The sequence below is a fragment of the Tachysurus vachellii genome, chromosome 1, assembly GCF_030014155.1.
Source record: "Tachysurus vachellii isolate PV-2020 chromosome 1, HZAU_Pvac_v1, whole genome shotgun sequence".
Classification (NCBI taxonomy): Eukaryota; Metazoa; Chordata; class Actinopteri; order Siluriformes; family Bagridae; genus Tachysurus; species Tachysurus vachellii.
Genome location: NC_083460.1, coordinates 36,698,505 through 36,719,418, shown reverse-complemented (window position 1 = coordinate 36,719,418; position 20,914 = coordinate 36,698,505). Strand labels below are relative to the sequence as shown.

General features: G+C 41.3%; 1 protein-coding gene and 1 long non-coding RNA gene across 2 annotated transcripts; both read right to left on the bottom strand.

Moving 5' to 3' along the window:
- Positions 1-2,402: 2,402 nt before the first annotated feature.
- On the bottom strand, positions 2,403-3,374 carry LOC132842518 (uncharacterized). Its single transcript, XR_009648038.1, has 3 exons — positions 3,286-3,374; positions 2,743-2,793; positions 2,403-2,528 (listed from the first exon to the last, which is right to left on the bottom strand). It is a non-coding gene; the product is annotated as an uncharacterized LOC132842518 (long non-coding RNA).
- A 34-nt stretch (positions 3,375-3,408) lies between these two features.
- LOC132855102 (serine/threonine-protein kinase pim-1-like) lies at positions 3,409-7,466 on the bottom strand. The gene is made up of 14 exons (XM_060883877.1): positions 7,332-7,466; positions 7,097-7,159; positions 6,831-6,942; positions 6,613-6,715; positions 6,430-6,532; positions 6,184-6,324; positions 5,923-6,094; positions 5,361-5,455; positions 5,186-5,236; positions 4,595-4,973; positions 4,328-4,504; positions 4,066-4,175; positions 3,511-3,550; positions 3,409-3,413 (listed from the first exon to the last, which is right to left on the bottom strand). The coding sequence occupies exons 1-14, from the start codon at positions 7,443-7,445 to the stop codon at positions 3,409-3,411; spliced, it is 1,665 nt and encodes a 554-aa protein (XP_060739860.1). The 5' UTR covers positions 7,446-7,466.
- Between the last annotated feature and the right edge of the window lie 13,448 nt (positions 7,467-20,914).

Genomic DNA, 20,914 nt, shown 5'->3' with positions numbered 1-20,914 from the left:
TGAATTTGCAGCCATAACCCCACAAAAGGCCAAAATAGCTAATTTTGCGCTCTTTCTATTCATTCTTCTCGTCCTCAGCACCTGCTCTTTAATGTTATGGCTGCCATTACACAAACATTTTGAAAGAAATGTGAACATGCTTACTTCCTCCATAACCTCGCCAACCTTTTAGCGCAAGGGCGTGCTGCGTGTGACATCATTGTTATTGTTCGTTTGCGCATGCGGGTCAGTTCAAAACAGTTCACACTGGTATCCGATATAGGCCACATTTTAAAAGGTAATGTGAACAGCCAAACAAAAAAATCAGATCTGAGCAAAATATCCGAATTGAGCATTAAGACTTGCAGTATGAACGGGGTCAATGGTGAGGCAGCGGCTAGATCAAGTCTAAAAAAGACTGGTCTATGGTCCGATATGAAATTGTCCTCTGTAGCCACATCCTTAATAGGTAACCCCATGGATAAAACCAGATCGAGAGTATGCCCATGACTGTGTGTGGCTTCGAGAACATTTTGTGTTAGATTAAAAGAGTCAATGAGATCAGAGAACTGCTGCCCTAGAGGGTTTGACGAGCAGCACACATGAATATTAAAGTCCCCAAAGATTAAGAGGTTGTCCGTAATGGGTATGATGTGTGAGAGAAAGTCAGCGAAGTCCTGAGTGAAGTCCTTGTTATATTTAGGAGGACGATAAATGAGAGCGCAGTAGAGGGTCTGAGCCAGGTTTAGTTTAAACAGCTGTACCTCAAATGAAGATTATTCCCCTGCTGATACAACAGAGCATTTGAAATGGTCTTTAAACAGCGTAGCCACCCCCCCCACCTCGACCAGACAGTCTCGGGGAGTTTAAAACATTATAGTTCGCAGGTAACAGCTCTGGAAGAAAACAGCTGTCTGTCGGTTCAAGCCATGTCTCAGTTAAAAACAGGAAATCCAAGTCTTTAGAGACCATGAAGTCTTGGATGGTGCCAGCATGCAGCATGATGCATTTTCTATGTTCTATTGTGAATGTATGAGATTTGCAAATGATTGCATTCAGGTTTTTTTTTACATTTTACTGTGTCAATTGTTTTTGAAACTGGTTTGTACATTATAAATGGCAATAAAATCTTCTATCACCTGGAAGAACAAACTAAATGATTCAAATGAAATACATTCACAAAAAAAAAAACAGGGGTTACAAAGCCATAGGGGTTACAGCATTGTAAATGTGCAGAGAGACACGATTTATGGCTGAAACTAACATTAATTCCAGGATGGTAGGGGGTTGGGGGGTGTTACAGTTTGTGGGATCCAGCCATCCTTCTAGATTTGATTCATTTTAACATAATCATAAGCTATGTTTAATGATGTTTGTTTTAAGCACATACTTTGTGTTTATTCTTCCCTGATGATGAACTCACTTCAAATGAATTCTGTTTTTATTTGTTTTTAATTTGTATGCAGGATCACAGCCGAAGCGACGCCACTCAATACATCCTCAAGATCCTTGTGGTCCATGGTGCCGATGGAGAGGATCCTGTGGATGTATCCAGCCTTCTTTAAGGCAAAGAGACCTTGTAAGGATGTGGCCGTACTGCTAAAGCTTGCATGCTGCTAATGGGGCTTTGCAATAGCAACATTATGCTACACTTTTGAGGCGTTAGAAACTTTATAGAAAATCTAGGCTGCTGATGCTCCCCAACTCATGTCTCATCTTAAAAATAACTCACATACAGCAGCTTGTCTTTATATGTCCACTGTCCAGGCAAACAGACATGTAGCGGCCTTCTTCAGTTTTGATTCTCAAAAACTTGAGGATGTTGACATATATGGACAGAACCTGCCGACATTTGTCGAAATGTTTTTTTGTTTTGTGTCAAATTAGACACCTGATCTTTGTGTCATTCTTTTTTTTTAATTTTTTTTTTATAACCGTCAGAGTCCTTTATTGTATGTTTTTTCTCTTTCTTTCATGCTACTATTACATTTGTTGCTGACCTGCTCCAACTACAACATTAAGTGAGAAAATATCCTTTCATAAAGCTATTCCCCATCAAATTGTGTGCCACATTGTACATGGATGATGGATTCAGGTTTTACTGAATGCACACTAAATACTGTACCAGGTAGCTATACAAAAGCTAGTGAGTCATTACTTTTTAATGTGGGCAAAATAAACACTTTAATATTTTTGTGTGTATGAGATTTGTAATAACAGTAGATTACGTTCATAGAGAAAGTGATTACATTTATTTAGTAACATTTATGATAAAAGAAAATCTACATAATTGTAAATGTCAAACAAAAAAAATATAATACATCTTAAATAAAATACTAGACATATAAGATTGACTTAATAATATGTTGATTTTACTGTCTGTACAAAAACATTAATTGACTGTCAGTGAGAGATGTTTTGGCGCTACTGTGGAATCATTAGTAACGCTGATGTTATTTCTGGACGTCCATGCAGGGACGCGGTCGCTCCAGGACCGAGATGTAGCAGTTGGACATCTCAAACCAATCAAGGCTGCGTGTCTCTCCAAACTGAAATACCAACAGATACAGTTAGCCCTCAATTGGAATGAATTCTTCTACACTACTGGAATATGGATGATACAATACGGTTTCACTGGTAATGATTCAGATAGGTTTTGGAATATTTTAGCAGAACCAAATCATTTGGTTCATCAGATGGATGTTAATTGAACTCTATGACGTTTCTGCAATTTAAGAATCTTAGAAGTAGAAGTTTACTTACAATGGTGATGAAGTCATCGTCCGGACTTTTTCTCACGTATTTAATTGCAACCTGCACATATATACAAAACATTTATATTGTTATTGTAATACATGAAAAAAGAACAAATCATAATTTGTACACAGTTGCGATCAGAAATAAACAGAAACTTTCACATTGGGGAATAAGGTATCGGACTCACTTAGCCTTGTACTCAAATTTTACCAACATTTTGCTACAAGTCTGACTTTGCAGACGACTGGCAACAACTAATACAATTTATTCATGTTGACTGGACACACAAATGGATTAAGCAATTGATGAAGATTAAACAATCAAATGAATTGCAGTGGTTTCAATTACATTGTTCAGTTAGTAAGCTGTTTCCTAAAAAATATGATTTTTCATTCTGCTCTTTTTCTTTGCCCCAGACAATCAGGCAAGTGCTATTATTTAACCCTGTGATTGTACCACAGGGACATAGATAATATTTAATGCTTTCTGATTTCTGCATTCTGATGCTTAGTGTAAATTAACTGTAGATGTCGTGTGCAGTTAAATGACCTGCTTGCCATCCGCATTACGATATCCTGCACAGACTGTCCCGTAGCCTCCTTCACCCAACATATCTCCAGGAGTGTACAGTGACTCAAACACCTCTGTTAAACACACAGACAATAATTCAAATCAAGCTGAAATAAGAAAATCCACAGTAACTTTTTACTGAGTTATACGTTCACTAGGAACACATTACAGCTACATTTCTGGAAATGCTAGATTTTAACATACCCCATGGTGTAATTTGGCTCTCCAGAAGAGGACGCTGGTCCTAGACAAAGAAAATAGCATTGTACATAATAAATTCAAGTGTGATAAATATGATTAGTATAAAATAGTATCATATTGGATGTGCCTAATATTTGACTGCATGCAATGCAAGCACTTGATTACTAACAGATGACATCAGATGACAGAAATTAATTAAATATAAACAGCCTTCACTTTATTATAGATACTGCAAAAAGGTCTACAAGTATTAAATTAACGAGTTCTACATATTTGTTAGTATTACTTTGAGCTTATTATTTATATATTTGTGTTAATAGGTTTAGTAGGTCATTAGTTAGTAGGTCATTTTTGCTCAGATTATTTCCTTGAAAACTATTTCATAATCGATAAAAACTGAATTTTTATTTTTAATCTCTATGTAATTGTATTTGTGTAATCTAATATAATTAATGCCCAGCAATCTCTGTTACAGAGCAGTACAAGTCATGTGATCTGGACTATTATAGCATGTTTTCACTCGATATTTTCAGGTCTATTTTCTTCTCACTGTCTCACCTTGACTTCCTTCTGAAGTTCCTCAAACCATTCGTGGCTGAGGATTTCCTCGAACGTGGGACGAACGTAAGGATGTCGGTGTAGACACCACAAGATCAGATCACGGCAACCTGTGTGTAGTGATGAGAGAGATCTTTAGTTAGAAATTGTAGATGAAAGATTTTTATTCTGAAAATCAGTCGATATGATTCATTTATTGTGTAACGCAGGTTTACCAGCGTTACTATACACGTCTAAACTTGATGGGTTTTGACTTTCTCACCTTGAGACAAGCCGGGAGCGATTCGCATGTTCCGATCAATGATGTCATCCTCACAACCGAAGGGCAGGTGTCCACACACCATGTCAAACAGAACAACTCCCAGGCTCCAGATGGTAGCAGGAACACCCAAATATAGTCCCTCACATAACCACTCAGGTGGGCAGTACGCCCAAGTTCCTGAGTAAAAAAGAGAGTAGGAGCACCGTCAGCAACGTGACAAAAATGGTTCTCCATTGCATTTCTATCCAATACCTGTTACATGCTTACCTGCATAACATTTGTAGGGGGTGTCCTGCAGCAAACACCCACAGCCAAAGTCTATCAGCTTTATCTCCAGCGTTTCTGTGTTTATGAGAATATTCTCTGCCTTGATGTCACGGTGCAGGACACCATGGTCATTGCAATGGCGAGCAGCCTGAACCAACTGACGCAGGATTTGTTTCGCCAGAGGTTCTGACAGTCGACAATTGTGACCATTCAGGAATTGACGGAGGTCTTTGCAGGGGCTGGGTCGCTCCAAGACCAAGATGTAGCTGTCTGACATGTCGAACCACTCGTACAGCTCCAACACGTTCTCACACCGAGATGGCTTGGACACCATTTCCATCAGTGCAACCTCTCGAGGAAGGCTGTGTGTCTCTCCAGGCTGAAATATGAACAGATACACTTAGCATGAGTGTACCGTGATTATCCCTAAATTATAGCAAACAGAAATATACAGAAGAAAGGCTTGGATTAGAACTGACTCAGGTATCTATAATAGATCATTCATTATTATGTTACCAGAAACAATTTAATTTACACATAATTCTATACATAATTCTGTGCAATATCTAATAAAGAAATTAAGTTACTCACAATGGTGATGAAAACGTCATTCTTCGTCTTGCCCACATGTTTAATGGCAACCTGTTCACATATACAATATATAATTACATTTGTATAAAAACCTTAAAAAGACATATACAGTCCACAAGTTGTGATGCATTGTGTTGATTAGTGTAAATTGGCTGTAGACGTGCAGTCCTGTTACCTGTTTACCGTCTGCCTTACGGACTCCTGCACGGACACTCCCGTAGCCTCCTTCACCCAGCAGCTCTCCAGTAGAGTACTGGGACTCAAACACCGCTGTTAAACAAATACACAAGCATTCAGTAACAAATAAGAAGTGTGTTGTCATGTCAATGTCCCAGAGTACAGTAAGGTACCTTATAGATGAGTACCTGCAAAAAAAACATTTTATCCACCCACAGGTCTTAACAAGAGAAACAAATTTACAACTTTCACATTTAAGCTTGCAAACATTGCATAATTACTGTCTCTTAACCTTTCAGAGGTTTTGAAAAATCAATCTGAATCTTTTCAGCTCTGATCTCTTCTGTCTTTTACCCAAAAACTAATGTAGGTTTTATGTAAACATGACCATATTAGATTCAAACTTTTTAATAAACCATTACATGGTGCAAATATATAAAAAGATTAGACTATTTTAACCTATTAAAGATCTGACAGATTTGTGCTCCAAATCATTACTGTACATTCCTTGCTGTTTAATGCTGTTTAAGGGTTTTGGTCCAAATGGTAGATGAACATACCCCATTGTGTATCATGGCGTTCCTCACGTGGATGCTGGAGATTGAACACCACACTATACATTAGGCTACCTTCTGGGGTCATCAGCATAAACACTTTATCTGCGTACAGTTGACGAAGATTTAGCAGCCACTCTGGTTCTTTTCCCTTCCCTTGGTGTAGTGTCTCTGAAAGCTAAAAGGCAATCAGGGGAAGTAAACTGGCTAAATATTTTGCATATAATAACTTGGAACTACTTCACAAATATTGATAATTATATTTACCGCAATGGTCAGTTTCATCGTGGTCTTTGAGATTTCTTGTGGAAAGGAAGCAATTGCTGTAGCGATGGTCTTGCAGTACTCAAAGGCTTGGTCGAAAAGGCCAAACTCATATAGCCTGATGGCGTGATAGGACTTGAAGCTCTACGATAGACAGACAGAGTTATTCTTTCTTTGTAAAAAGGTTCATGCTTAAATTTATACAATATAAAAAGAATACAACAAAATTGTAAGTAGAGAAAGTCCAACCTGGAAGTTTGGCTGGGCGAACCCCGTGGTCAGCCAACATACGTATTCGTATACCTCAGTTTTTTCAATTGCTTCCCTCATGGCTGATTGGCTGATTGGCAGTCTGCACAACGACAAAGGTTTTTCAGTAGCAAGTCAAAAATTAATCATACACACGCTCTCACACAAGCACACACCCAATACCTGTCACAGCCGATGAGCTCGAAGCTGGATCCCTCTAAAATCTGCAGCTCCTCCATTGCAACCATGTAACACAGCTGTGCAGCATGGGTCAGTCCTTTGGAGTCTGCAGATGAAAGACCAAACATACATGTAAGGATTTGGGTTCATGGAACATTCCAGAATTCATGAAATAATTACAACATGTGAAGTTAATAAAATATTGTTACTGTCGTCCATACCAAGGTCTTGTCCCATTTGAATCACATCATCCAGTATCTGGTCTTTTGGGTTGTCGGAGCATAAAAGTTTTGCCAGCGGAAGACACCAGCTATCTTCATTGTTAACCCCTAGCTGAAACAGGAATTGGCACATTAGTGAGCAAAATATAAAGCAAAAACAATTACAGTATAAAAAAACTGACAGATAGTGATGTTGATGCATTAATAAACAAAGGTATAACTAATATAGTTACAAGACTTAAAAAAGAAGATTAAAAAAATGATACCCGTTTCCTCAGAAGTCTGTAGTTCTTAAACAGGAGCACAGCGACTTCAGCCAGCAGTGTGTTCTGTAGAAGAAACATCTTTAAGTTCCATACCTACTCTAGGTACAGTATAATTATTCATTCATCTGCTTACAATTCAGACCAATTTTGAGTTTTTGCAGATAAAATCTCTTGCTGTTTTTATCATGAATAATTTTGATTAAAAAGTCAAGACACAAGCAAATAAAACACTTACTCCATTTTGGTTGCAACGCAGCTCCATAAGCTTCCAGAAGAAATAAGCTTCCTTTTGGTTGGGTTCCTCCACATGCTGTAGGCACTCCTGGGATTTTCTCTGGATAAAACTCATCACGTCCTTTTTCTGGGTCTTACTGCTGTAATAGATGGATATGGATTACTGTATGGATCCAGCGGTATGGATTACTGAACCAAAAAGCGAAACGAGCCGGATTGTCGTTGTGGATTTTACTCAAGATTAAATCGTCATTTAGGATGAGAAAACATTTAGGACTAATGTAATATCGTTGGATTTCTATTTTTCTACTCATTTTCCTGAAGGTTTTACACTTTAGGATGAAGAAACAGGACAAATCAGTGTAGACATGTCGCAGTTACACACTATTTCCAGATACAGAATATACTGAATATACTTATAGACTTCTTACCTTAGCGGACGGAGTTTCCAGCTCTTTTACAACTTACCGATAACTTGATCGGTTTCTCTGCTCAAGTCGCAAAACGCCAAAAGATCGCTTTGAAATGTAGAGTTGATGCTCAGAGAACTTCTTCTTCTACCAGATGTTCAAATAATAACATCAGCGTTACTATAGATTCCACAGTAGAGCCAAAACGTCTCTCACTGACGTCACTGACGTCACGTTTTAAAAGTAAACATCCCAGTGAACTGAGCGTAACCCAGACCGTATTAATGCGCACACGCGCTTGTATTCAAAGTAAACTTCATTATGTACACACATTTTTACTAATCAGTGGCGTGCAGTGGGGTTTCAGTCAGGGCCTTCAGTAAGCATGTAAACCACATACATACTCATCTGTTACAGCTAACGCAGTCATATGCAAATAATGCGCATATTCGGCTGCACATACAGGCACTCAGCAACATGACAGCTGATCAACAATTAGCCTAAAACAGTATGCTAGGTAATGGTGGGTTGAATTCAGACTAAATTTCCCTGCATGTATCAATAAATGTAATCCCCCTCTGCACACTGTGTGCATAGTGTCACATTCACATCCACATGCCACAGTAGGCTACTGTCAATGCAACACGTACCACTCAATAACAATGTGCATAAGCCATTAATAATGCTTATTATCAGATGCGAACCACAATCTGCATGATACAATACTCGTCAAATAGTAAAGCACTCACCCGTCACTTGGAAATAAAATCCATGCGTCTGTCTTTTTTAACAAAGCGTTCAATAACGTCATCGTGCAGTTGTCCTTTTTGCTTCAGCTGATTGAGTAATTCTTTCTCAATGGAGAGAGAGACCAAAGAAGACAGCCTTGATTGTCCAGTTGTGCTCCTTGTGTAGGTTTTAATCCGTTTGAGAGCCGAAAACGAGCGTTCCACAGAGGCTGTAGACACTGGTATTGTTAGGATCAGGCATGTGAGTGTGTAAAGTTCTGTCATACTGTCTGCAAGGCCTGTCGTCCTCAGAAAATTCAGGAGATCGCTTATACTTTTACCGCGAAAGTTTGACATGCTATACATGACTTTGAGCTGAGCTTTGAGCCTGTACAGGTCAAACTGTGCACCGTAGTTCTCCATCAGACTCCTGAGCTCTGCCTCTGGAAATGTCTGTCCACACTGTCAAAGCCACAATCATTCCATGTCCCTTTACTCGTATTAAAAAGTAAACACGGCCAACAAAATAACTTCTTGTGCTGGGTGCTAGCTGTTAGCCACTCATAGCGCTCATAATTGCAATCTTTAAAATGGCGCACAAAACCTTTGCCGTCCTTTGTTAGTGAATCCAGTTTGGGTGTAGGTCTTCCTTTCTCAACTATTTCTCTTTCGTCTGCAAAAGTGCGCCTTGAAAAAGGCGTTGTAAGTAGATCGGCAACAAGATCGGGTGTATCTGCAACAGCGGATGTCATTTTCTTTGAAATTCATTATAGATATATACACTAGATGTCGCCTTGGGTACTGCAGTTCATTGGAACGAATGCGTCAATAGAGCCGCCATCTTGGAGCGCCATCATGTAGGCAAAGGTCTAACGGAAATAAAATCACCATAAATAGTCATGATTGGGATTTTCTATTATTTTTTTTTTGGTTCGTTCCAACGGTCAGACATGTATTTATCATTGAGTCCAGAGAAAATTTAAGGTTTTGATATTAAGATAATCTACTTTTTCAAAATATAATGCATAGTGCTAGAAGGTCTATGTTTATTAGTTAGACTTTTGCTCTGCAGTTGCAGAGTATGAACCTTTGCGACATGGTGTTGTCTCAATTTATGAAAGGTACAAACAACCAGTGAAATTAAACTAAAGTTACGCTAGGTGTAGATATTTATGGAAATTCACGAAACTGAATTTCACGTTCATACGTTGGAAATTTACGACAGACGTTAGGGGTAGCGCTGGGCACGTCGCTAGACCCAGAGGACGTGCTGTCAATAAACGTCAAAATTTGATTGGTTGATTTTTCTGTCACTAATGCTTGTAACAAATCAGATGTGTTGTCCTTCAACAAAAGCCTATAGCAATATCTGTAGAGCTGGTCCCAGTTGTGTAAGCTGATTTTTAGTGACTTTTTGAGGGTACTCCAGTTCAACCTTAACAAAACTAACGAATTTTGCAATTTTGCAGACATTACATGAAATAAATAAATAAGGCATACTAAAGAAAAACATTTAACACTTTTTAAAAAATTATTTTTATAGGGCCAGCAGAGAAAGCCCTGCTGGTCCTGACGGCCCACCACTGACCTGCACTCACCCCAGCCATTTACAGATAAGGTTGGACACCCTGGTGTAAAAGACTGTGTCAGAGATGCACTACTGCAGGCTGAACTACAGTGTCTGTTCTAATGTTAAATTCATCACATCACTATGCCACCTAGTGGCTAATTTATGCTGTTAAAAAAGCATAATGTTGTAACATGTTATAAACAGCCAGTAATTTAAGTTCAGGGTCAAACTCACACTTTTGTGACATTTGATGAATTGCTAAATGTTTGCTATATAAACATCAACTTATGGAGAAAAGGCATCTTTATTGTGCAGTCAATTTACTGTCTAGTGCATAGAAGTAACAGTAAACAAGATAAAGCCCCAGTTCTGCTATGAGTCCATACAACAAACCATATTGTATTTCTACTATCTAGTACTACCTTGTTGAATAAAACATGGAAATCTCCGGAGGTCATACGCAACTTGTTAGATAAAAATTATTAATTGGATAGCATTATACACACTGCTACATGACCAAACTGCATATTGTATTCAACAAATTAATGGTTTAATAAATTAAACATATGGTCTTCTCATTAAAAAAATGAATACAATACGTACACTCACAAACTGAGAGAGAAAGAAAGATGTAACACCCACTTATTGTTGCAGACAAAACAAAATATACTTCTATAACCAAGTTAAAAATAAATGTATATGTACATTTATATGTATATGTACATATGTATAAATGTACTTCCAGTTTGCAGGCATTTCATTATGGGGCCAATGTGAGCACCATAGTGGCTTTAAGTATGGGTTTGATCATGAACTTTTTAAGTCCTTAGACGTCGGAATATTGTTTTGGTTTCAGAAATATCCACAGGCTTATTTACTTGTTGGAGGAGACTTTAATATCACTCTTAATGATGTAGTTGATAGATGGCCTCCTAAGCAGTCAATCTCTTCAAATGCCATTTATCCGATATTTGGAGAGAGACTCACCCTGATCAAACTGCTTATACGTGAAGTAATGCAAGTGGCACATAACAGTCTCAAATAGATTTCTGGTTAATCTCTGTGAGTGTCTTAAAAGAGAATGTGTCAGCTGAAATACTTGTTACTCCCCTAAACGACCATAAGGCACTCACTCATTCATTTCCTACCGCTTATCCGAACTACCTCGGGTCACGGGGAGCCTGTACCTATCTCGGGCATCATCGGGCATCAAGGCAGGATACACCCTGGATGGAGTGCCAACCCATCGCAGGGCACATACACTCATTCACTCACGCAATCACACACTACGGACAATTTTCCAGAGATGCCAATCAACCTACCATGCATGTCTTTGGACCGGGGTACCCAGTACCCAGAGGAAACCCACGAGGCACGGGGAGAACATGCAAACTCCATACACACACGTGGAGGAGGCGGGAATCGAATCCCCAACCCTGGAGGTGTGAGGCGAACGTGCTAACCACTAAGCCGCCGTGCCCCCTCTCATTTAAGACATGTTAAACTGGAACAAGGAAATATAATTTATTCTCACAATGATTAAGATAAAGAATGCTGTGATGAGGATGTACTCCTGGAAGAGGTTTTAGATGCTATGAAATTTTTGAAGTATAATAAATCACCTGGTAATGAGGTGATTGAGAGTATTCCCACGGGTGAGAGAGTGGTGATAGGAGCGGATTTTAATGGACATGTTGGTGAGGGGAACACAGGTGATGAGGAGGTGATGGGCAAGTTTGGAGTTAAGGAAAGGAACCTTGAAGGACAGATGGTAGTAGACTTTGCTAAGAGGATCAAGTCAAGTCAAGTCAAGTCAAGAAGCTTTTATTGTCATTTCAACCATATATAGCTGTTGCAGTACATAGTGAAATGAGACAACGTTTCTCCAGGATCAAGGTGCTACATAGAAACAAAGACAGGGCTAAAGACTTGTAAGTAGTCTTAGCCACATAAAGTGCAACTGTGCAACCTGGTGCAAACAGTGCAGGACAAGACAAACAAGACAGACAAGACAGTGCAGGACAAAAGACAGTGCAGGACTAAAGACAGTGCAGGACCAGACAGTGCAGGACAAGACAGTGCAGGACAATGACAGTGCAGACACAAGTTACAAGACAATACAAAAAGTACAAAAATGCAGTACACAAAAGACAATAAAAAGTAAACAGTGACAGAAACAGCGCCGACCGACCAGTGTTAATACTGTATGTGTTAATATAGTATGTGCGAAATGGCTGAGATATTGTACAGTATGTGCAAAAACGGCTGAAATGTTGGGACAGTTTGTGCAAAAAACAGCAGACAAGGTGTGCAAAACAGCATGTAAACAGTTTGCTGGATTGTAAGCAGCATGTAAACAGTATGTTGTGTCAGTGTGTGTGTTTTGTGAGGGTCTATGCAGTCCATACAGATGATGTGTGTGTATGTTGTGCTCAGTACAGTACATTTCAGTTGTTGAGAAGTCTGATGGCTTGTGGGAAGAAACTGTTACACAGTCTGGTCGTGAGGGCCCGAATGCTTCGGTACCTTTTTCCAGATGGCAGGAGGGTGAAGAGTGTGTGTGAGGGGTGTGTGGGGTCATCCACAATGCTGTTGGCTTTGCGGATGCAGCGTGTGGTGTAAGTGTCTGTGATAGAGGGAAGAGAGACCCCAATGATCTTCTCCGCTGTCCTCACAATCCGCTGCAGGGTCTTGCGTTCTGAGATGGTGCAGTTCCCGAACCAGACAGTGATGCAGCTGCTCAGGATGCTCTCAATGGTCCCTCTGTAGAACATGGTCAGGATGGGGGGAGGGAGATGTGCCTTCCTCAGCCTTCGTAGGAAGTAGAGACGCTGCTGGGCTTTCCTGGTGATGGCGCTGGTGTGGAGTGACCAGGTGAGGTTCTCCGCTAGATGAACACCAAGAAATTTGGTGCTCTTGACGATCTCCACAGATGATCCGTCGATGTTCAGCGGAGAGTAGTCACTCCGTGCTCTCCTGAAGTCCACAACCATCTCTTTAGTTTTATCCACATTCAGAGAAAGGTTGTTGGCTCTACACCAGGCAGTTAGTTGTTGCACCTCCTCCCTGTATGCTGACTCGTCGTTCTTGTTGATGAGACCCACCACGGTCGTGTCATCGGCGAACTTGATAATATGATTCGATCTGTGCGTTGCTGCACAGTCGTGAGTCAGCAGAGTGAACAGCAGCGGACTGAGCACACAGCCTTGAGGAGCTCCAGTGTTCAGTGTGGTGGTGCTGGAGATGCTGTTCCCGATCCGGACTGACTGAGGTCTCCCAGTCAGGAAGTCCAGGATCCAGTTGCAGAGGGAGGTGTTTAGTCCCAGCAGGCTCAGCTTCCCAATCAGGTGCTGAGGGATGATTGTATTGAATGCTGAACTAAAGTCTATGAACAGCATTCGTACATAAGTGTCTTTATTGTCCAGGTGGGTGAGGGCTAAGTGGAGAGCTGTGGCAATGGCATCGTCTGTGGAGCGGTTTGGACGATACGCGAACTGTAGGGGGTCCAGTGAGGGTGGTAGCTGCGTCTTGATGTGCCTCATGACGAGCTTCTCGAAGCACTTCATAACTATGGGTGTGAGTGCAACGGGACGATAGTCATTGAGGCAGGACACTGTAGACTTCTTTGGGACAGGAACGATGGTGGTAGTTTTGAGGCACGTAGGAACAACGGCGCTGCTCAGGGAAATGTTGAAGATGTCCGTAAAGACATCCGCTAGCTGTTCTGCACATTCTCTGAGCACCCTGCCAGGAATGTTGTCTGGTCCAGCAGCCTTCCGTGGGTTAACTCTGCATAGAGATCTCCTCACGTCGGCCGTGGATAGACAGAGTACCTGGTCGTCGGGGGGAGGGATGGACTTCCTCTGCGTTACGTTGTTCTGTACCTCGAACCGAGCGTAGAAATTGTTCAACGCATCTGGGAGGGAGGCGTCGCTATCACAAGCAGGTGAAGCTGTCTTGTAGTTTGTGATCACCTGTATGCCCTGCCACATGCGCCGGGTGTCTCCGCTGTCCTGGAAGTGGCTGTGGATAGTCTGGGCGTGTGCGCACTTTGCCTCTCTGATGGCTCGGGACAGTTTGGCCCTTGCTGTTCTTAGGGCCGCCCTGTCCCCTGTTCTGAAGGCTAGGTCTCTAGTCCTCAGCAGAGCACGCACATTAGCAGTCATCCACGGCTTCTGGTTGGAGCGTGTAGTAATGGTCTTGGAGATGGTCACGTCATCAATGCACTTGCCGATGTAACTGGTCACTGATGACGCGTACTCCTCCAAGTTGACAGAGTCACCGTTGGTTGCAGCCTCCCTGAAGATATTCCAGTCAGTGCAATCAAAGCAGTCCTGAAGAGCAGAGGTGGCACCTGCTGGCCAGGTTTTCACTTGCTTCATAACCGGTTTTGAGCGTCTGACGAGTGGTCTGTATGCTGGAATTAGCATAACAGTGATGTGGTCTGAGTAGCCGAGATGGGGGCGGGGCTCCGCACGGTATGCGCCGGGAATGTTTGTGTAAACAAGATCCAGCGTGTTTTCACCTCTCGTAGCAAAGTCCACATGTTGATGGAATTTAGGGAGCACTGACTTGAGATTTGCATGGTTGAAATCTCCGGCGATGATAAAAAGTCCGTCGGGGTGAACATTCTGTAGGTCGCTAATAGCTCCGTATAGCTCACTTAGCGCCTCTTTAGCATTAGCGCTAGGAGGAATGTAAACTCTGACAATGTAAACAGTAGTGAATTCCCGTGGTAAATAAAATGGTCTGCATCTAACAGTCACAAACTCCACTGACGATGAGCAGTAACTAGAAACAAGCACAGAGTTCTTGCACCAATCCGTGTTGATATAAACACACACACCACCACCGCGAGTCTTACCGCACAGAGCTGCATTTCTGTCGGCTCTAAATGAAGTTAGCCCGTCCAGTTGAATGGCGGCTGTGGATGGACATGGCTGTGGTTAACACGTATTTTCAAAAGAGGGAGGAACATAGAGTGACTTACAAGAGTGGAGGTAGGAGAACACAGGTAGACTACATCCTTTGTAGAAGAGGCAATCTGAAAGAGATTAGTGACTGTAAAGTGGTAGTGGGAGAGAGTGTAGCCAGACAGCATAGGTGTGTAGGATGACTCTGATGGTCTGTAAGAGGAAGAGGTCAAAGATAGAGAAGAAAACTAAGTGGTGGAAGCTGAAAAAGGAGGAATGTTGTGAGGAATTTAGACAGAAGTTGAGGCAGGCTCTGGGTGGTCAGGTAGTGCTGCCGGATGACTGGGAAACTACAGCAGAAGTGATCAGGGAGACAGGGAGAAAGGTGCTGGGTGTGTCATCTGGAAGGAGGAAAGAAGATAAGGAGACTTGGTGGTGGAATGAGGAAGTTCAGGATAGTATCCAGAGGAAGAGATTAGCCAAGAAGAAGTGGGATATGGACAGGACTGAAGAGAATAGACAGGAATACAAGGAGTTACAGCGCAGAGTGAAGAGCGAGGTGTCTAAGGCCAAGCAGAAGGCATATGAAGAGTTGTACACTAGGTTAGACACTAGAGAAGGAGAGAAGGACTTGTACAGGTTAGCTAGACAGAGGGATCGAGATGGGAAGGATGTGCAGCAAGTTAGAATTATTAAGGATAGAGATGGAAGGGTGCTCACAAGTGAGGAGAGTGTACAGAGGAGATGGAAGGAATACTTTGAGGAGCTGATGAATGAGGAAAATCAGAGGGAAAAAAGAGTAGAAGGGGTGAACTCTGTGGAACAGGAAGTAGATAAGATTAGAAAGTATGAAGTCAGGAAGGCTTTGAAGAGGATGAAAAGTGGAAAGGCAGTTGGTCCTGACGACATCCCGGTAGAGGTCTGGAAGTGTCTAGGAGAGGCAGCAGTGGAATTTTTAACTAGTTTGTTCAACAGGGTATTAGAAAGTGAGAGGATGCCTGAGGAATGGAGAAGGAGTGTGTTAGTGCCGATCTTTAAGAATAAGGGTGACGTGCAGAGTTGCAGCAACTATAGGGGGATAAAGTTGATGAGCCATACAATGAAGTTGTGGGAAAGAGTAGTGGAAGCTAGGTTAAGGAAGGTGGTGGAAATTTGTGAGCAGCAGTATGGCTTCATGCCCAGAAAGAGCACAACAGATGCAATTTTTGCTCTGAGAATGTTGATGGAGAAGTATAGGGATGGTCAGAGGGAGTTGCACTGTGTGTTTGTAGACTTAGAGAAAGCGTATGACAGGGTGCCAAGAGAAGAGCTGTGGTACTGTATGAGGAAGTCAGGAGTAGCAGAGAAGTATGTCAGAGTGGTGCAGGACATGTATGAGAGGAGCAGGACAGTGGTGAGGTGTGCTGTAGGTCAGACAGAGGAGTTCACAGTGGAGGTGGGACTGCATCAGGGATCGGCTCTGAGCCCCTTCCTGTTTGCTATAGTGATGGACCAGTTGTCAGAGGAGGTCAGACAGGAGTCTCCTTGGACGATGATGTTTGCAGATGACATTGTGATCTGTAGTGAGAGCAGGGAGCAGGTGGAGGAAAACCTGGAGAGGTGGAGGTTTGCGCTGGAGAGAAGAGGAATGAAAGTCAGTCGTAGTAAGACTGAGTACATGTGTGTGAATGAAAGGGAGGGAAGTGGAATAGTAAGGTTACAGGGTGAAGAGGTGAAGAAGGTACAGGAGTTTATGTACTTGGGGTCAACAGTCCAGAGTAATGGAGAGAGTGGGAAAGAAGTAAAGAAGCGAGTGCAGGCAGGTTGGAGTGGGTGGAGAAAGGTGTCAGGAGTTCTGTGTGATAGGAAAATATCAGAAAGAATCAAGGGGAAGGTGAACAGGACAGTGGTGAGACCGGCCGTGCTGTATGGTTTAGAGACAGTGACACTGAAGAAGAGACAGGAGTCAGAGCTTGAGGTAGCCGAACTGAAGATGTTGAGGTTCTCTTTGGGTGTGACAAGATTGGACAGGATTAGGAACGAGTACATCAGAGGGACAGCCCATGTTGGACGTTTGGGGGACAAAGTTAGGGAGGCGAGATTAAGATGGTTTGGACATGTTCAGAGGAGGGAGAGTGAGTATATTGGTAGGAGAATGTTGGACATGGAGCTGCCAGGCAGGAGGCAAAGAGGAAGGCCAAAGAGGAGGTATATGGATGTAATTAATGAGGATTTGAAGCTAGTGGGTGCAAGTGTTGAGGATGCAGAAGATAGGGTTAGGTGGAGAGAGATGATTCGCTGTGGCGACCCCTGAAGGGAAAAGCCGAAAGAAGAAGACGAAGTATGCTATTTATTTATTACATTTATTTATTTCATGTAATGTCCACACAATAGCAAAAAAAGGTTGAACTGGAGTACCCTCAAAAAGTCACTAAAAATCAGCTTACACAACTGGGACCAGCTCTACAGATATTTGTTGTGAACAATCTGTGACCCAGGAATGCCCCAAAAGTAAAGTAATATGCCTTAAAAGGATTATAATTGGTGTCATAAGACACATGGAAATAGACCCCAGATGTTGTAATAATTTTACGGTAATATATAACTAGTGCATACCTGAGTCAGAGGGTAAACAAAGGAGAAGAGTTTATTGTAATTATAAAACTTAGTAAAAGTAATTAGGCCCAGTACTATCAGACCCTGAGGTTGAGGATCTAAGGGGGAACGGGAGTAACTTAGTAGAAATATAGAGAAACTAAAGCTTAAAGTATGCATGAGCAAGCCCAGTCTGAGAAGTAACAGACTGAGATCATAATGAGGTTATAAGTTCAATAAAGCTTAAGGAGCTAACATAGAACTTCATTTATATTTAAAGCAACATTATAGCAGCAAACGTTTAGCAATAGTAGCAATACAATATAATCAAATATAAGTAAGAACGTTTAACATAATTCAAACTCATATAACATATAATCAGTAGAAATCATATACAGTATAAAATAGCAAGAGAAGAAATGAGAAAAACTTACTCATTGTAGCTGAAAGGAGGATTAATCCACAAGATGTCTGGCATGAAAGACTGAGCGACAAATTTGATACAAACAAGGAAATAAAGCTCTCTCGAGCACATTTTTTAATAACAATGACGAAGAAGGTTGGAAATAATAGGAAATTAACAAGGACAGGAAAATCCATATACAGAAAAATCCAAGGGAAGACCTTGAGTCTGGGAAATAAGGAATCAGAAAAACAGAACATTACAGTAGGCCATTTAGGAGGCGAATGAGGTAATTCTGGAAAATAAGGGGAATTCGGAGAAGTCATGTAAATGATTAGGCAGGGCTTTGAGGGCAACTTTGAGAAATAATGGGAAATTGCCTGAAGGTATGTAAATTAAAAGAGGAGGCACCTAGAGGCGCAAGAGTATATATTGAGGGGATTTTCTTGGGGAAGTGGGATCTTTTTTGGGTTGCAGGTGAACGCTCTTTTGGCTTTTTATTTGTTACTTTTAACTTAGAAATTTTTCTTTGAGCTCAATGGAATGGTTGGCTGCAATAAAGAAGTTTGCTCATTCTCATCCAGGTCTGAAGAGTCTTCTCATTGTTTTATTTGTATTAATGTTAGTGCTATCAGTGAAGTTTAATTAAAATAGTTGATATTTGGCTAAAAGTCTATAAGTGCAGATCACCCTGTGATATGTCCACCTGGAGGCGGGCCCTAAGTTCCGACATATTGCTATAGGCTTTTGTTGAAGGACAACACATATGATTTGTTAAAAGCATTAGTGACAGAAAAATCAACCAATGAAATTTTGACGTTTAATGACAGCACGTCCTCTGGGTCTAGCGACGTGCCCAGCGCTACCCCTAACGTCTGTCGTAAATTTCCAACGTATGAACGTGAAATTCAGTTTCGTGAATTTCCATAAATATCTACACCTAGCTTAACTTTAGTTTAATTTCACTGGTTGTTTGTACCTTTCATAAGTTGAGACAACACCATGTCGCAAAGGTTCATACTCTGCAACTGCAGAGCAAAAGTCTAACTAATAAACATAGACCTACTAGCACTATGCATTATATTTTGAAAAAGTAGATTATCTTAATATCAAAACCTTAAATTTTCTCTGGACTCAATGATAAATACATGTCTGACCGTTGGAACGAACCAAAAAAAAATAGAAAATCGCATTCATGACGATTTATGGTGATTTTATTTCCGTTAGACCTTTGCCTACATTATGGCGCTCCAAGATGGCGGCTCTATTGACGCATTCGTTCCAATGAACTGCAGTACCCAAGGCGACATCTAGTGTATATATCTATAATGAATTTCAAAGAAAATGACATCCACTGTTGCAGATACACCCGATCTTGTTGACGATCTACTTACAACACCTTTTTCAAGGCGCACTTTTGCAGACGAAAGAGAAATAGTTGAGAAAGGAAGACCTACACCCAAACTGGATTCACTAACAAAGGACGGCAAAGGTTTTGTGCGCCATTTTAAAGATTGCAATTATGAGCGCTTTGAGTGGCTAACAGCTAGCACCCAGCACAAGAAGTTATTTTGTTGGCCGTGTTTACTTTTTAATACGAGTAAAGGGACATGGAATGATTGTGGCTTTGACAGTGTGGACAGACATTTCCAGAGGCAGAGCTCAGGAGTCTGATGGAGAACTACGGTGCACAGTTTGACCTGTACAGGCTCAAAGCTCAGCTCAAAGTCATGTATAGCATGTCAAACTTTCGCGGTAAAAGTATAAGCGATCTCCTGAATTTTCTGAGGACGACAGGCCTTGCAGACAGTATGACAGAACTTTACACACTCACATGCCTGATCCTAACAATACCAGTGTCTACAGCCTCTGTGGAACGCTCGTTTTCGGCTCTCAAACGGATTAAAACTTACACAAGGAGCACAACTGGACAATCAAGGCTGTCTTCTTTGGTCTCTCTCTCCATTGAGAAAGAATTACTCAATCAGCTGAAGCAAAAAGGACAACTGCACGATGACGTTATTGAACGCTTTGTTACAAAAGACAGAGGCATGGATTTTATTTCCAAGTGACGGGTGAGTGCTTTACTATTTGACGAGTATTGTATCATGCAGATTGTGGTTCGCATCTGATAATAAGCATTATTAATGGCTTATGCACATTGTTATTGAGTGGTACGTGTTGCATTGACAGTAGCCTACTGTGGCATGTGGATGTGAATGTGACACTATGCACACAGTGTGCAGAGGGGGATTACATTTATTGATACATGCAGGGAAATTTAGTCTGAATTCAACCCACCATTACCTAGCATACTGTTTTAGGCTAATTGTTGATCAGCTGTCATGTTGCTGAGTGCCTGTATGTGCAGCCGAATATGCGCATTATTTGCATATGACTGCGTTAGCTGTAACAGATGAGTATGTATGTGGTTTACATGCTTACTGAAGGCCCTGACTGAAACCCCACTGCACGCCACTGATTAGTAAAAATGTGTGTACATAATGAAGTTTACTTTGAATACAAGCGCGTGTGCGCATTAATACGGTCTGGGTTACGCTCAGTTCACTGGGATGTTTACTTTTAAAACGTGACGTCAGTGACGTCAGTGAGAGACGTTTTGGCTCTACTGTGGAATCTATAGTAACGCTGATGTTATTATTTGAACATCTGGTAGAAGAAGAAGTTCTCTGAGCATCAACTCTACATTTCAAAGCGATCTTTTGACGTTTTGCGACTTGAGCAGAGAAACCGATCAAGTTATCGGTAAGTTGTAAAAGAGCTGGAAACTCCGTCCGCTAAGGTAAGAAGTCTATAAGTATATTCAGTATATTCTGTATCTGGAAATAGTGTGTAACTGCGACATGTCTACACTGATTTGTCCTGTTTCTTCATCCTAAAGTGTAAAACCTTCAGGAAAATGAGTAGAAAAATAGAAATACAACGATATTACATTAGTCCTAAATGTTTTCTCATCCTAAATGAC